Source organism: Mustela putorius, unplaced genomic scaffold (assembly GCF_011764305.1).
Source record: "Mustela putorius furo isolate JIRA1106 unplaced genomic scaffold, ASM1176430v1.1 tig00537227_pilon_pilon_pilon, whole genome shotgun sequence".
In the NCBI taxonomy this organism is placed as follows: domain Eukaryota; kingdom Metazoa; phylum Chordata; class Mammalia; order Carnivora; family Mustelidae; genus Mustela; species Mustela putorius.
The window spans coordinates 2963522-2981509 of NW_025422368.1; the positions used below are offsets into that span (position 1 = coordinate 2963522).

The 17988-nt window shown below is 41.4% G+C and overlaps 1 protein-coding gene across 4 annotated transcripts in view; it reads right to left on the minus strand.

Annotated features, from left to right (window-relative positions):
* Positions 1 to 16455, minus strand: part of EIF4B (eukaryotic translation initiation factor 4B) — a 32209-nt gene extending 15754 nt beyond the window's left edge. Inside the window, exons 1-6 of one of the 4 annotated variants that reach the window (XM_045073405.1) lie at positions 16303 to 16455; positions 8130 to 8267; positions 6867 to 7075; positions 3509 to 3625; positions 1589 to 1643; positions 958 to 1092 (exon numbers count right to left, since the gene is read on the minus strand). In XM_045073405.1, the coding sequence (XP_044929340.1) occupies positions 958 to 1092; positions 1589 to 1643; positions 3509 to 3625; positions 6867 to 7075; positions 8130 to 8267; positions 16303 to 16315 (667 nt within the window). In that variant the 5' untranslated portion in view covers positions 16316 to 16455. The remainder of the gene's footprint in view (positions 1 to 957; positions 1093 to 1588; positions 1644 to 3508; positions 3626 to 6866; positions 7076 to 8129; positions 8268 to 16302) is intronic. The other 3 variants (XM_004774667.3, XM_045073406.1, XM_004774668.3) reach the window with 3 other exon arrangements.
* Between the last annotated feature and the right edge of the window lie 1533 nt (positions 16456 to 17988).

The window sequence follows — 17988 nt, forward strand, 5'->3', positions numbered from 1 at the left end:
CCATGCCCAGCATGGACCCTAGCAAGATGCTGGATCTCATGACCCTGAGATCATGACCTGAGCTAAAACCAAGAGTTGAAGGTTAACTGATTGAGCCACGATGGTGTCCCTAAACAAATGTTTCTCAAAAGAGAGAGAAATCTTGATTTATTCTTTATCTGGCAAGTTTTTTTTTTTTTTTTAAATTATAAATCTGGGGTGCCTGGATGGCTCAGTGAGTTAAAGCCTCTGCCTTTGGCTCAGGTCATGATCTCAGGGTCCTGCAATAGAGCCCCACATGGGGCTCTCTGCTCAGCAGGGAGCCTGCTTCCTTTCTCTCTGCCTGCTTGTGATCTCTGTCTGTCAAATAAATAAACAAAATCTTAAAAAAAAAAAAACAACCAAAAAAACCCCCACAAACTTAAGAGTACTTAAAAAAAAAAAAACCAATTATAAATTTATCAAATTCTTTTGCCTTGCATGGAGCACTGGGTGTGGTGCAAAAATAATGAATACTGTTATGCTGACAATAAAAAATAAATTAAAAATAAATTCTTTTGCCTCTATCAATTCCTCTGGGTATTATAAGATTTTGCGTGGGGGGTGTGTGTGCCTGGGTGGCTCAGTGGATTAAAGCCTCTGCCTTCAGCTCAGGTCATGGTCTCAGGGTCCTGGGATCAAGCCCCACATCGGGCTCTCTGCTCAGCAGGGAGCCTGCTTCCTCCCTCCCTCTCTGCCTACTTATCTCTGTCTGTCAAATAAATAAATAAAATCCTTAAGAAAAAAAAAAAAACTTGGGGGGGGTATACTGCTCCCTCCCTTTATACTTACGTGGTCATTTACATTCATATACTTATCCTATTACAAAGTCCCCAGAACAGAGAAGAAACTCACTTGATAAAAGTGCGTATAAAAGTAATATCCTATTACAAAGTCCTCAGAGCACAGAAGAAACTCACTTGATAAAAATGAACTTACTGTCTCCAAAGCTATCATCACCTCTCCTCGGCGGGTAGTCATCGAAGCTGTCTGTGGCAGGACGCGCCCTCCAGTCTGTATCCGTTTTGTCAGAATCCCGATTTCTATCTCGGCCAAAAGAACGATCATCCCTGTCTATAGATATAAATTTAAAAACCACAAGTTAGCGCACAAAAACTTCTGCCTAGTATTTCTCACACACCCAGACCCCATCCCCGACAGACTGGATAAATGAATCAGGCCCTTCTTCTTCTGCTAGGTTCACCTCATCTATTTATTACGTATTCATGCTCACCCAGATCAATCAGGGTTTCCCCTCTTCAATACTATCAATATTCTGGGCAGATCATTCTTCGCTGTGGGGAGTTGTCCTATGCATGTCCTACGATCGACCGCAGGATTCTACCCAGAAGGGGTCAGCCGCACTCCCCAGTTCTGATAACACTAGATGTCTCCACACACTGATAAACACCCCCTGTGGGGCAAAATCACCCTTAGTTGAGAACTAGTGCTCTTGTTTCAGGAGGGCCTACCGCTCTCCAATGCTATGAAAATTTTCTGGGAAGGAGTGCCTCTGCTTTGTCATCTCAGGACCAAAACAAAAGAGTAAGATTTCTATCAGCTTTCTTACCTTTATCCTGTGCTTGATCAGCAACGTCCACTCGAATTCTCCTGTTACCTAGAGACTGAGAGCATAGGACCACATTAACCAACCTTTTGCCCCATTATGCACAAATCCCATGAGTGACCTTGAACGTCTGGGCATAGCAGAAGCACTGGGGGAAGGAAGATAAAGGAAAAACACTGTAATCTAGCCAACACTCCAATTTGTTGGCTAAAGAATCCTTTATAAAGACTTGAAAACTGAAATAATCCCTTAGAATTAACAAATTTAAATTGGGCTTATATCAACATCACATCAATTATCTTACTGTTTTTATAAAGCTATATTTCACAAAATATGCCTTCTAACTATCAAAAGCAATTTATCAAGTGTAATAAACTAAAAATAATTCCCGGGCAACTAGCTAATAAAAGGCATATTTGGGTCCAGAACAATGATTCATACAGACATTTGTGGAGCTCCTACTATGCACAGCAAAGGTGCAACAAGCATGGTCTCTATTATCTCAAGTTCTTCCACTCACTATTACCTTTGGATAAATCAGTTCCTCCAGAACACCCTCTGACTTCCCCTTCCCACATCATTATTTATACATTTTGAACCCAATTAATTCTACTGCTGATTTTTCCTCATTTCACAGTAGAATCTACAGCTGAAGAAGGATAACAGCCAGTTTTAGTTGAAAACACCCGGAATTATATTAAATGCCACTATGATGCAATCTCTAGAAACAAAGTAACTCCTAAGTCTGGACCGTGACAGCATTTACCTAATAGACAATTCAGCAAACTTCAAATAATAAAACTGTATGGTAGTCTTCCCTTTATCCAGACTGATATTAAAAATTAGTAAGGTTAATAAAACCTGAAAATGATCTGAGAAGAAAAAACTTTGGGACAACTTTAAGCTTTTCATGTATTTCATTTTTGTAATTTACTTCAGATTATATGGTTGTACTCAATTATGAGAAAGGAGGAATACTGATTTCAATCTCGTCAAATGTCAGATTTGACCATAGAGTTTTGGCACAAATGGCCCTGGAAATTGCCTTCTCAAGAAAGTTAAGGGGTTTCTGGAATTAAAAGAGGAAAAAAAAAAAAAAGCCCCTTTCCTTCCCAGATACAATTAGTTTGATTTTTAGTCACTAGAGGTTAAAAAACAAAACAAAACACAAAAGCAGGTCTTACACTAGAAACTTCCGTAACTAACAGGTAATTAAATCTTTTTAAAATATCCTGCTTGGGCTAGCTTAAGGATCACTGCATGGCACAAATTACTCAAATAACTTTAATTAGTCAGATTTAATCCCTGTATCCCCCTCATGTATTAATAGCTCAATATCCTCTTCCTACTAATCTCTTGTGTGTCTGGACAGAAAAACATCTATGGGCAATGTTAAAAAGCAGAAGTACTAAATGTTGATCATCATTTTCCTGCAGGAAGATTCCTAGGAAAATGTATTACAAATGACATTCAACTGAGAAATGTTTCCAAACTCTCTTAAAATTATCAAAAACCCTATTAACTTCTCTGAAAACCAGATAATGCCTTTAACACTAAACTGATTAATATCATTTTTCTATTTGCTTTGACCTGGTCAGATTATTTTAAAAAGCCAAAGCCATGAGAGTTGAGACAAAGCTGTGAACAAATGAACGAGAGCTTAATAAAGACTTGGTTATGGTGGGTTTCTTCCATTATTTTCCACCAGAGTACCTCCCTGAGTTATTGGAGCCTACTGAATTTGCTAAAGCAAAATGAGACCTGCTAGATTTTTGAATGTCAGCTGTTACACTGTGCTTTTCTTTGTACATATTATGACAATCTTTGAAATAGTTAGCAACCCAACCAAAAATATATTGATAAATGTTAAGACTGGTTAGCTCCCAACCCCTCTAACTCCCCACCTTCTTTTCTTTTCTTTACCTCTTCGTTGAGGCTCAGGGCACTGAGCAAAGAATCCAGGTCCTCAAACTCAGCGTAACCAAAACCTTTCAACCTCTCTGGATTGCTGGGTTCACGAGGTAAACGCACTGCACTGATCTGAAGGAGTAAAGAAACATATTTCCCAATTGAGTGATCCTGTTCATCTGTCTCCCCCCCCCCAACCACTGCATATGCAGTGAATTTCTCTGAACACGAAAGAACTGGGACGTCTGGATGGCTGAGTCCATTAAGCGCTTAACTCTTAATCTCAGAGTAGTGAGTTTAAGTCCCACAACATGCTCCACACTGGGCCTAGAGCCTACTTAAAACAAAAAACAAACCACAAGAACCTGGTTGTCTCCAGGAAAACTGGTGCAAAGGGACAGAAGACAGACTTCACTGTTAAGCCACTGAAACTTTCCCATTTGAATAATATGAATTTAACCCTCAAAAAAAAACCAAAAAACAAACAAAAATGAACCTGAGTTCAGGGTGGTTCTTGCAACCCTGACTTTTGCCTCATTCTACAAGTTTTTAGTTTTCAATAAAAATCAACTATCCATTCCAGAATCAGTTCATTTTAGTAATCTCCTTATGCCTGTATTATAGCTGGTTTTATTTTTTTTTAAGGATTTTATTTATTTATTGGACGGAGAGAAAGAGAGATCACAAGCAGGCAGAGAGGCAGGTGGGCAGGGGGAGCAGGCTCCCTGCTGAGCAGAGAACCTGATGCGGGGCTCGATCCCAGGACCTTGATTTCATGACCTGAGCTGAAGGCAGAGGCTTAACCCACTGAGCCACCCAGGCGCCCCCTTACAGTTGGTTTTAATACATTATTTCCAATTCTATTTCAGAAATTCAACTCCATTTCTGCCAGGTTTCTAGGCTGTTTACTTCTTGGAGACCTTACCTGAGAAATGTTACTATCTTCATATATTAACAATAGCTTGGCTGAATCAAACCTGGATTGTAAACCCGTACCAGGCCTACCTCTTCTGTTGAGTTCTAAGACGGCAAACTGGTGAACTCTTAGTCTTAAAGCACAGAAAAAATTTACTCTAACCTGGTTTTGAAGTTACCCTGTGTTTTCTAATAGGTTTGCAGGACTCCTTCAAGTTTCATAAAAAAACTTTCCCTGGCTCTAATTTGTATTTATTATTTACAACAGGCATGTACTCTTCATTTCCAATTTTAGGACCTTCAAATACTTTTAGCTATTTTCTGGCCAGCTTTTTGATGGCTTCCATATATTTTCTTACCCTTTTACTTCAATCCTTCGGTTCTGCATGTATTCAAGTTATATTCTTCTGCAGCACTGATGTTATACTTTTCTCTGTCTCCCAAGACACAGATTTTGTTATAGCCTCTTTTAAATTATAGTTTAAGCCAGCTCGTCAATAGAGCAGGAAAAGAAAATGCCACAGGAGAAGTAGCTCCAGATCAATTCTAGAGCATTAACAGTGAGAAGCCTGAGTGGGCCAGAGGTTATTCAACACTATACAGAAGAGGCCAAGAAAGTGAAATCAAAAACAGGTCAGCCTTCTAGTTCTACTACAAATTCGTACAGAGAGGACATTTATAGGCGGCAGTCAAAAAATAATCACACTGTGGGGTGCCTGGCTCACTCAGTCAGTAGGGCATGGGACTTTTTTTTAAAGATTTTATTTATTTTGGAGAGAAACCGAGAGAGAAAGAGAGCAGCATTCACGCCAGGGCATAGGCAGAGGGAGAGAATCTTCAAGCAGACTTCCTGTTGAGCACAGAGCCTGACACAGGGCTCAATCCCAAAACCCATGAGATCGCGGCCCCAGCTGGAACCAAGAGTCAGATGCTCAACTGACTGAACCACCGAGGCACCCTGAGCATGTGACTCTTGATCTCAGGGTTGAGTCTGAACCCCACACTGGGTGCTGAGATACTTAAAAAATAGTAAAAACAAAACAAAACAGAAAACACACAACAAAACCACCACCAAAAAAGCCACCCATAAGTTGGTAGCCCAGTGCAGAGAATAGACTCTACGGAGTAAAAAACAAAGTAAGACTGAAGGAGACAGCAGATCTTTAAAGGAAACACACTTTTTAAAGGGGGGGTGGGTGGTGGTAAACTCTACTCCCAATATGGGGCTCGAACTCACCACCCTGAGATCAAGAGTCACATGCTCTACTGATTGAGCCAGCCAGGCACTCCAAGGAAATGTACTATTTAATGTGCTCCCACTGGCTAAAACTCTAGAGAAAACCCAAAAGGACTGGAAATTGTGACTCATTCTGATTTTTCAAGTCTTAAGTAACTTTCTTTGCAAGCCCAATGCAGGGCTCAATCCCAGGGCCCTGGGATCATGAGCTGAGCTGAAGACAGATGCTTTTATTTTTATTTTTTTAAAAGATTTTATTTATTTATTTGACAGAGACAGACAGTGGGAGAGGGAACACAAGCAGGGGGAGTGGGAGAGGGAGAAGCAGGCTTCCCACTAGCGAGGAAGGCTGAGGTGGGGCTTGATCCCAGGACCCTAGGATCATGACCTGAACCGAAGGCAGCTGCTTAATGACTGATCCACCCAGGTGCTCCTGAAGACAGATGCTTAATGGACTGAGCCACCCAGGCACCCCATGTCCTAAGTATTATTTTAAATCAAAGTTTGGAAAAAGGACTTCTCCTGAGGACCTGTATACTCACTTTTCCATCTTTCTGGAATCTTCTAGATCAGCATTCCAAACATCCTCCCTTAAGCTTTTTAAGCATGCTTATAAACACTGTGAATTCCACTATATGTGGCACCAAGCTCACAGAACCTTTAATACATTTCAGCACACTCTTGTTTGTATAAATTATACATTTTCCAGTTAAACGTATTCATATTTAAAATTAAAAAGTTGATTTTGATATAAACCTGAGTGTCATTAACAGAATTGAGTTCAGACAAACTTTCTGCCTTACAACCTAACAGGGTTATTATTATTATTATTACTTTTTGAGTAATCTATATGCCTAATGTGGGGCTGAAATTCATGATCCTAAGATCAGGGTCTCAGGGTCCACTGCTCCACTGACTGAGCCAGGCAGGTGCTCCTGGGTCTATCACTTACAGGGGTCCGTTTCTCCCTCTGCCTCCTGCTCCCCCTGCTTGTGTGCTCTCTCTCTGACAAACAAACAGATAAAATCTAAAAAAGAGTGTGGGACAAGAACATTCTCAAAGGGCCTAAATACCCGTTTCTTCCACATCTAGATTCAATCTCAGACTCTTTTCTAGCTTAGAAATTCAGAGATAGTCACAACCAGTATCTCTCTCTCCATGTCTAGTTAGTATCTAGTCATTCTCCATGTCTAGTTAATTGCCTTAACCCTTTATACTTACATTTAATCCTCTAAAGAATTCCTTAATGGATTCTTCTGTCACATCATAGGGCAGGTTCCCTAGAAAAGCAGTATAGGGTGGCGATTTCGGAAGACGGCTCCGGTCGATATTGGGTTCCCGAGCAGCCCGTGGAGCAGTGGGCAGGATAGAACGGTCAATTGGAGGTGCCCTATACACGTCGTCATCATTACTGTGCCAAGTGGTTGAAACTAGGATAGGAAAGTGAACAGAAGAAATTAGAGCAAACTTCCCTTACCGCTGGTATAGACTAAGAGGACTCATGCTAACTGCCAAGGATTAAATAAGCTACATCAGGAAAGAACTGTAAAGTGCCCTTGGTTAAGTCCCTTTTTTATCAAAGAGAAAGTGCTTCTGAAATGTCAGAATAAGGTTAACAATGCAAAAAGACTCAATATTCACTGTCTCTTGGTTTTGAAGTATTTTGAGGCCTTTAAAGGCCCAGGCTTTTATTAACAGTATCATGGTAACTCTCATTCCTTATGCAGCAAAGAAAAAGAAAAGTATCAAGTACTTATGGAATGTTAGGATGAGCCAGGTATTTTATATTCATTATATTCCATCTTATCTCTTCCCTAACCCTGTGAGACTGTTCCCACTGTACAGAAACAGAAATGCAGATTTCAGGAATATTCAATAACTTGCCCAAGATCACAAAGATGGCAGAGAAGTAGATGATGACCTTAGTAGAGGCAGGACTCAAACCCTTGCAGTCCAAATAGATTTAAACACTGCTGACAACTCTCACATTCCTAACTTTTTAGTTGGACAGTGTTTTCTTAATGGTTTATCCTCCTCTTAAAAATGAAACAAAGCAAATAAAGCTCATTTCTGTCCCATTCCTCAGACCATTTTTGTCTATGACTTCCTACAAAATAGCTCCCAGAACAAATTATCCTTTGATTCTGAACATAAACAGCTCATAGATTACATGTATCAGGATGTCATAGAATTTTAGTAATCTAGTCTTCCACTTTTGAAATGAAAATGAGGGTTAAATTAATACCTTGAGAAAAGCCTGTTAATAAGAGCCAGAACAGGTACTAAGCTCTCCTGAATCACTTCAGTCCCTAATCATAAACTTATAGCTTAAACCTAAAAATTCTATGGAATATACAAATATAAGACTCGGTGTTCTATAAAATAAGTAAGTTCCTTTCAGATTACAAGTGTGAACCATTACTATGGAATGGGTTTGGCCTCGAAAAGAAGGAAAACTCCAAGCATGATGGGGGGAAAAATTACCATCTCCTTCCAGGTCATCTGTTTCATCAGCCCAGCTGACTGGTTTGGGGACATAGGTGCTTCCTCCCCCAGTCCCTCCATCCTCAGCCAGAAAGTCTGTTAGGGAGATAGTTTTCCCCTTCTTATTCTTCTTTTTTGCTGTTTCGAAAAGGCAAAAGAAACATTGTCATTAATTGGGTATTAAAGAGTTGTACAGTGCACTACTGTTAAAGAAAGCAACATAAAGGGCCACCAAAGGATGTGATGGTATATTACACAGATATAAATAAGGACAAAGCACAACATCCTGGCACAGCAAGAAAACCCAATGAAAACTGATAAAATAAATTTTTATGCATGGGAAAGGGTCTAGAAAGATTTCAACATTAAGACTCGGGTGGGGGTCAACTTTTTAATTTCAACTATATTCACTCATATATCATGGGAAATTTTTTATTTAGTAACTACTTGTGTTTAAGACAGGTGACTATATCCATTACTCCTTGTATACAAAGAACTAAAACAAAACTCCCATCCCTAATAACATTCTTTTTGGCATTTATGAGGATTGTAAAATGACCACATGAGGCAGGAATCATTACTATCAATTTACAGAAAAGAAAACTAAGTCTCAGAGAGGTTAAAGGACTAGCCTACAGTTACAAAGATATTAGATAGCAGAGCTAGAATTAAACCCAGGGTTTTGGATACCAAATCTAGAGCTCTTCCCACAGGAGTCCCAGCCTCTAAGCTTGTTATTAGTTCTATGGGAGAAGGGGGGTATCATAACCATAGTAAACTGTGTTACTGTCATTTCAAAGTGTTCACACAATAAGACTCTACACAGAACTGGCTCTTCCTGCTCTCTATGGAAAAAAATTCTCTCCTTCCCTACCCTAACACCACACATGAAAAGGAGATAGGGTATGGAAGGGAAAACACAAGAGACCTTAAGAACCAACATATATGAAGGTTTTCTATGGTTATGAAAGCTTTACACATTTCCAAATGGCTCTCTCTAGCGGACTGACCTCGGCTCTTTAATTATCTAGTTCTCAGGACTTTTTCTGACATGGCTCTAGTTAGCAGCTATAGCAGAAGAGCTGAAAGGAATAACTGAGGTTCTAAAACTTGCTCCTGAGAGCAGCCCCTACATCATAAGAAAAAAGCAAGCAGCTTTGCTGTAACAAAGACCAGTTTTGTGGCTTTTATAATCCTGAGTTTCTCCTCCATGTTCCAATTCTCATCTAATTTTCAACCCAAGAAGACTAAGAATTTGTAACATGATGCAAGCATTTAACTGAAGGTTCCTCTCTCACCAGGACCTTTTCTTTTAAAATCCAACTTTCATGGACTGGGTGGCTCAGTCCATTAAGTGGCCAACTCCTGATTTCTGCTCAGGTTATCATCTCCAGGTGGGGGGACTGAGCTCCTCATCTTGGGGCTCTGCACTCGGCAGGTAATCTCTCTTTCCCTCTGTCCTCCCCACTTTAAACAAACAACAAAACACCCAACTTTCTAGAAATAAAGATGACCTGCTTGCTATGAATGTTAATGAACACACTAAGACCTGGAGCATATGGTCTCAATGAGGTGACCAGATGAACTTGACTGCAATAATACAGAGAAAAGATGGTACTGAACGTAGTTTTCTTAATTCTTTTAAGTGACTTCTTACCAGTCCTGCTCTGAAATTCTGATTAACCAGGTTATACTTTGGATCTATTCTATGCTTTGAAAGAAAGCAGTAATACAGAGGTTGGATCCTACAGCACTGATACTGCCTCTAGCTTATATGCAAAGACCTAGGAGAAATTTAATAAGCGAACACAAACAAGACATAGAGCCAGCCTCTGAGGTTGAATGCGCAGTGTACAGGCTTCTTTTCACCTTTTCCACATCCTCTAATTCAATGTGATGGGGACTAATATGATGCCAGCAAGAGATCCTTACCCTCATGGAGCTTAATCTAGTATCCAAAGCTAATACCCAATTATTGATCTGTTTAGTCACCAGGGAAATAAAAACAGAACTGATGGCTAGTCCATACAATGAGGTCAAGTTTAACATAAAAATAATAGTTCGATTAAGGCATCCCCATCCCCTTCGTCCTACGTTAGTATCTATTACCAAAAAGAGCAGAATCTGGAATTAACCTGTCTTTGGTCTGATTTTTGGCTTATACCAACTTTCTAGATCAGGGTTTCTCAAATTCTATCCCTTAATTTTTTTTTTTAAACCCCGGACTCTTGACCAACAAAATTTCCTCTCTAATGTTACTGGAAGTTTCAAAATAATGAACTAAACATCATAACAACAACAAAAAAAGGCACTAAAGCACCGTTTGTTCAGAATGTCTTTTTAAAACACGTATCTTCATTTCTCCTCTGATTCTGTTGCCGTCTCCTCCAAAAATTCTGAGAAATCACTGGATGATGGATGATCTTCATTTAAAGATAAAATTCTTTCACAAGATCTGTAACTTACATTTTTTAAAATCTAGCAGCAGCAGTAACTTAGTACAAAAAGAAATGGATTTAAAGGAACTAACTAGCCCTTAGAAAATAAAATCAGTAAACTAAAGTGGATGCCAGTGTTTGTTCCACTCTATTTTTACTTGAATAACTGAGAAATGATGTTATCTAAATCCTCCATGCCCTTTGCTACTCTAGAGTCTAGGCCCATTACATGTTTAGGATTTCAACAGTCTTCTGTGGATTAAGGAAAGCATTGTTTAATGTTCCAGGTTTATCAATTCCTTGCCACATGATCTAACTGGTCCAACTCTTAATTTCCTTTAAATCTGATGTGAATTGGTTGAAAAGTTTACCAACCACTTCATGTAACAAACGGTAAATGTCTCAATTATTTAAGGTCAAAACCACATGGACTAAGGGAAAACACACACATATCCCAGGAATTTTAAATCCTCTGATTTAGTTACTACTGCAACTTACTGAACAAGTACCAGGTATTTGTGAAGCTTTTTATATACTCGTATAGGTTAAATAAGAGCTTAAAAGATAGCATTTTCAAAAACTTTTAAGTCTACAAGTCCTTAAACAAGAGACAAAACACCTGTGTCCTTAATAAACTGGGTTTTTTACAACTAACACCAGCTTAACTCTTTATTTATAGTTTCTCAACTTCTGCACCATTGACATGTTAGGCTGGGTCATTCTTTGTTGTGCAGGCGCTGTCCTGTGCACTGTAGGAAGTTTAACAACATTTCCAGCCAGTACCAAAACCCTCACCCTGCTGTGACAACCAAAAATGCCTTCAAATACTGTAAGTGACTCCTCTGTGGGTGAGACAAAATTGTCTCCTGGTTGAGAACCACTGGTTTAAGTGGTGGCTTCACATCAAAACATAAAAGGACAAATAAAAAGGGATGTTAGCCCTATATAAAGCACACTACTGGAAGTGGCTGCAATAAACTGAGTCTTTAGGACTTAACAGGCTGCAGTATATAAAGATTAGAGGATTCATTTAGTTTTCTTAGAACGTTTCCCTGTTACCACTGTACTGTATTAGCAATAAAAGCACCAACTGTCAGATACTGAAGTGACAAAATCTACTGACTGGCTATTAGATCTTAATTTCAAAAGAACTTTTTTTTTTTTTTAAAAGATTTTGTTTATTTATTTGACAGAGACATAGCGAGAGGGAACACAAGCAGGGGGAGTGAGAGAGGGAGTGGCGGGCTCTCTGCTGAGAAGGGAGTCCCATGCAGGGCTGGATCCCAGGACTCTGGGATCATGACCTGACCCAAAGGCAAACACTTAAGGACTGGACCACCCAGGCGCCCCAGGACACTTAAAAAAAAAAAAAAAAAAGAAAAAAAATTATTTATTTATTTATTTGAGAGAGAGAGCACAAGAGGTGGAAGGGTCAGAGGGAGAAGCAGACTTCCTGCTGAGCAGGGAACCTGAAGTGGGGCTCAATCCCAGTACTCTAGGATCACGACCTGAGCCAAAGGCAGACGCTTAATGGGCTGAGTCACCCAGGTGTTGTGTCCCTCAAAAGGACATCTTAAAGCACTATTAGCAATAAAGCTTATTTGTACAATGCATCCCTACTTCTGTATCTTTAGCTATTATTTCTTATTTAGGAAGGAGAATTCACAAAACTCTTAACAATCAGAGGGGGCTGTGTCAAAACTTAAGTTTCTTCATTTTACATCTTGCTAAACTAAGTCCCACTTATTTTACAGGATCACCAATTCTTCTGAATGTTAGTATCTACAGGCTAGGAAGTTGGAAAGTATCCTAAAAACCTGTACATGACTGCAGCAGCATTATTCATAATAGGCAAAAACTGGAAACAACCCAAATTTCCATCAAATGATGAATGGATAAATAAAATGTAGATGTCCATACAATAGATTTTCCAATAAAAAGGAACTGAGCACCCATACATTCCGTAACATGGATGAACCCTGAAAAAAATGTTAAATGAAAGAAGCTAGTTACAAAGTCCACATGCTATATGATTTCATTTATATGAAATGTTCAGAATAGGTAAATACAAAGAAACAGATGGGGGGGTGGCAGAAAAAATGACTTCTAATGGGGCAAGACATTTCTTTCTGGAAAGTGAATCCTGCCAAATACTCCATAATTAAAAATGAATTCATGATCAACAAATATTTCCTTAAGAAAACAATATGGTCTGTATAAATACAATGAGCCCAACCAAAGTGCCTAGAACTAAACTAATTATGCTGCCACCCGCCTTTTAAAAAGATTCTTAAAAATTTATTTGACAGAGAGACAGAGAGAGAGCACAAGTAGGCAGAGGGGCAGGCAGAGGGAGAGGGAGAAGCAGGCTCTTCGTTTAGCGGAGAGCCCGATGTGGGGCTCAATCTCAGGACCCTGGGACCCTGACCTGAGGCAAAGGCAGATGCTTAACCGACTGAGCAACCCAGGCACCCCTATGCTGCTCCTTAGAGCCAAGCCATGAGGTTTCATACAATGCAATACCATGGTGTCAACAGGTCTCACTGTTTAGTGTGCTACAGTTGAGCACAGTGGAGAATGAAAACCAAGTCAGAATATGCTCCAACACCTCGACCCACCAGTTTAGTTCCATGACCCAACTTCTTCAAATTGACACAATTGGAAAAAAAAGGCCATACTGCCTTCCCCTTACCACTCCATACTCAATTTGTTCATTTACTTAAAAAATATAAAACAAGCACCCAACACACATTATGCTAACCACTACAAAAAGTACTTGGGAGCTTCTCGGTAAAAGAGCTATAAAAATTCAAAATGGACTCTGGTGTGGGTACTTGTAAGTGTGCATACACATACTTAGAAATATGCACTTGGGGGGGGTACCTGGGTGGTTCAGTTGGTTAAGTGACTGCCTTCAGCTCAGGTCATGATCCTGGAATCCCAGGATGGAATCCCGCATTGGCGGGGAGCCTGCTTCTCCCTCTGACCCTCCCCCGCCCATGCTCTCTTTTTAAGTAAGTAAATAAATAAATAAAATCTTTAAAAAACAAAGCAAAAAACCAGTATGTTCTACTTCTGGGTAGCAGGGGAAACTATGTGAAAAGCATATAATAAAACTCTTTTAAACTGTAAGGACCGGCACTGTATGAAACCAACTGTTGGATACTGTCCTCTTCCCATGAAAATAACCAAACGAGATGCCACATATGACATTTTGAAGCACTATGCAAATGAAAAGCCTTCTGTGCATACCAGCACTATTTTCCAATTTGAAAGCATTTGTCTAAAAAAAATGTTAACCTGTATCAAAGACATTTGATTCCCTATAAGTAAGCAGTTCAGTAACCTGCTCTGGGACACTTTGATTTCTTGAAAATCAGTAATGGGTCAACTGGATACTGGTATTGCTGCAAAGAATTTTTCAGTTTCATTTACAAGAGTATTGTTAAGTTCTATCATATATTTTCACCGAGAAAATATAAGATCAACTTTCAACAAGATACTGGGCACCATCAAATAGGGGCGCCTGGGTGGCTCAGTGGGTTAAAGCCTCTGCCTTTGGCTCAGGTCATGATCCCAGGGTCCTGGGATGGAGCCCAGTGTCGGGCTCTCTGCTCGGCGGGGAGCCTGCTTCCCCCTCCCTCTCTCCCTACTTGTGATCTCTATCAAATAAATAAATAAAATCTTAAAAAAAAAAAAAAGAAAAAGTATTTGAAAATATATGAAGAATTTTATAGTCTCATTAACACAGCCAAATCTGGGAATATTAGCCATTGAACAAAATCAATGAGATTGGAAAAGATTTAAATGGGAAAAGAAGTTTGATAAATCCCAAATTCATCAAAGGCAGACTGTCAGATGTAACCTTGTACTCTAGTACTATCAGTGTCCCTTACATATACTACAATGCTAAGACTTATGGAACCAAATTAAAGAAAAGAGATGAGGGGCTCAAAGTGGGTAGAGTAAATGTGGAAGAGCAGGAGAAGGGGACATCAAGCAAATCCCTTTAACCAGTCCTGGTTTCACTCAGTTCTGTAAAATGATGGGCAGAGACCACCGAAGTGTCTTCTACCCTTAAAAATTCCACAAATTATAGTGAAAAGGGAATGTAGGCTTTTCACTAAATTATGGCACTAAGCCGTCAAGAGGCAAATCCAGGCCTAATAAGTACCCTACACATGATAACATGGAAGCCAACCTTGTTATTTCCAAGTTGATAGTGGAGGGCAGTCAGCAGTCTCAAAGATTTTGACCTTGCTCTGCTACCTGCAGCCATGTGACCTTGGACAAATTAATTTCATCTTTCTCATCTGGGAGATACCACCATCTGCCTACATTATCTCAGAGGATCAAATGAGACAACATACACACAAGAGCCTGGTCAACTGTCAAGAGCCATACCAATGAAAGGCATCATGTTCAAATGCACCTCAACTCCTCCAACGTTCTTCAAGAACATACATAATTTTTCGTCTTCTATGTAACACAGTAAATAAATTCTTGATGAGAAGTGAGTGTCTACAGATAGCAAAGGTTCAAGCACTGTTTTGTAGAATGCATGATCATGAGAGAGAAACTATCACCCCCTAAACTAGAATAAACGGGTGCTGAAAATGTTCCAAAGTCCAATGCCAAGTCCTTGAGAAACGCAAGCTGACCTGTAGGACACGGATATTCTCGACTCCAAAGTCGTCTAAAAACCCCCCAACTCTATTCACTAGTATTATTTTAAAAAGCACTCCCCAGTTGTGCAGTTATTAAAAAAAAAAAAAAAAAGGTAACTCTACTATCGGAGCTATCAAAATAAACCAAAATGGAAGCTGTCAAGGGTTCTGATCTTGTTCACCATTTTATCCAACCCCAACACCTAGAACCACGCCTACCCTTGTCTGCGCTCAGTAAACTGATTGATTTAAATACTGATTGAATTAAAAAAAAAAAAGGCCTACAGGAAATCTAGGTCTCCATCCTTGCTTTCTCTCCTCCAACACGTGGGCGCACCACACTGGGTTCCCCACCCCCACCTAACTCCAGCAGCTTCAACCTCCAAACCTAACACTTTCACCCTTGGAAGAATATAGGGGCCGGGCCCCACTCTAAAACGGGAAGAGCAGAAAGTGGAAGGACATAGGGAAAGCAATACATGCGCGCAAAACCTTCCCATCTGGGCCCTCGCGCGTGCTTTTAAGGCGCGCCGGTCTCCGCTACCCTTGTCTCTGCTACCGCGCAGGCGCGTCGTCGCTCCCCCCGCCCCTCCACCGACTCGCGCTCGTGTTCTAACTGCCCCCCCCTTTATTCCCCTGCCCCCACTCCTGTCCGCAACGGCCTCGCGCCTGGGAGACGTATTCTACTGTGCACCCGTCCGCGCGCCAACCGCCTCCTTCCTTCCTCCACGCGGGCACAGTGCTTCACGTCTATGAGAAGGCCTCACGCCTCCCGCAGATCTTTCAGCGCCTCATCACTCCAACTCAAGCCAGAGTCCATCATTACTCCCCGCTCCAACCTCGCGCTGACGGGGTGAAAAGGGTGTGAGGGGGAGGGGAAGGACACCTTCCCCTCCCCCCAAACATCCCGAGGCGATAACCTAACATGGCCAAGCCGCCAGCCTGCCGCAGCACCAAAGCCCGAAGGAAAGCGGTGCCGCCCTCTCCCCGACTCCAGGGTATCAGTGGATCAGGCTCGGAGAGTGGCTGATGAGCCTGGTCCTTGGCCGCGCTCGGCCGCTCACTCACCTGAGGCCGCCATGTTGGGAGAGGGAGAGAGAACGCAAAGGACCCGGATGAGGCAATCACGTGATTATAGCGGGAGCGTCGGGCTAGGAGATGCGAAACTGGGAGGGGGCGGGGAGGTGAGGAGGGAGACAGGAGGCGGAGCGGCGCTGCTCTAGGTTCGTAAAGCAGCGCGAGGAGGTGGCGCGGCGTCGGATGGGAAGACTTGCGCGACATGTGGCGAAAGGGGTGGGGCCTGGGCTGTCGCGAAATCCCTCACGCTTTACGAAGGGCTACGCGCGGACGAGGGGACGGGTTTCACGATCGGCTAACTTCCTGCCGGTGCAGTAAACGGAAGGGGCGGGGCCAGGCCTGCTGGTTCCAGTAGTCTGGGGCGGAATGGAGGTGGGCTGGAATCGGGAGTAGGCGTCCCGCAATTCATTTTATGAAAGGGAAGATTCTAAGTTTCTTTTCTTTTGATTTTCCACGCGTGAAGACGTATGTGGTTCATTTGAGATTTTTTTTAAAGTCGATTTCTGTTGAAGGAAAACAAGCCCAATCTTACCTAAGGATGATTTTATTTTTATTTATTTATTTATTTATTTTTAAAAGATTTTATTTATTTATTTGACAGAGGGAGATCACAAGTAGGCAGAGAGGCAGGCAGAGAGAGAGAGGAGGAAGCAGGCTCCCCACTGAGCAGAGAGCCCGATGTGGGATTCGATCCCAGGACCCTGAGATCATGACCTGAGCCGAAGGCAGCGGCTTAACCCACTGAGCCACCCAGGCGCCCCTAAGGATGATTTTAATTCGGCATGTTTAGAAGGAATAAGGAAGTAACAAATATCGAACACTTAATTTCCATGAACTTGTAGCTCAATGAGTCCTTCATTTCATCGACTACCTTCAGTAAGATCCCCGCGCTTAGGATTTCACAGCCAAGTGTTATTCATGCTTCCCCTACCTTATGCTACATTCTATTACATATTATTTGTCATATACTGTATTAGTATGTTTTTTTAACGAAAATTTTCATTGAGCGCCTACCATGTGTCAGGCACTGTTATTGGCATTTTAAAATACGACAGAAAACAAAACTCCGAAGGACGTTATAGTACAGTTAGGGAAAGACAGACGATGAGCAGTGAATGAATATTAGAGATGATAAGCACTCTGCAGGTAATTAAGGCGCTTTGATTAAAAGATGATTGGGTGCAACTTTAGGCTACCTGGTCAGGGAAAGGCTCTGAAGAAGTGACATTTAGAAACATCCAGAGGGCCGCCTGGCTGGCTCAGTCCCTTGGTTAAGAGTCTGTCTTCTGCTCAGGTCATGATCTCAGGGTCCTGGCATGGAGCCTCAGGTCAGGCTCCCTGTTCAGCAGGGAGTCTGCTTCTCCCTCTCCCTCTGCCTGCCACTCACCCTTCTTGTGCGCGCCCCCCCCCCCCGCTCTATTTTTCTCTGTCAAATAAAGAAAATCTTTTAAAGAAAGAACAGCGGGTCTGGATTACAAATTGCCAGTCCTGTGAACATCTTTAGGAAGAGCTTTAGGAAAAGGCAGAAGATGCATACCTGGGTCATAAGCTCCAGGACAAGACCACCTTGACAAGTTGAGGATTAAAAAAAAAAAAAAAAAAGAGGGCGCCTGGGTGGCTCAGTGGGTTGGGCCGCTGCCTTCGGCTCAGGTCATGATCTCGGGGTCCTGGGATCGA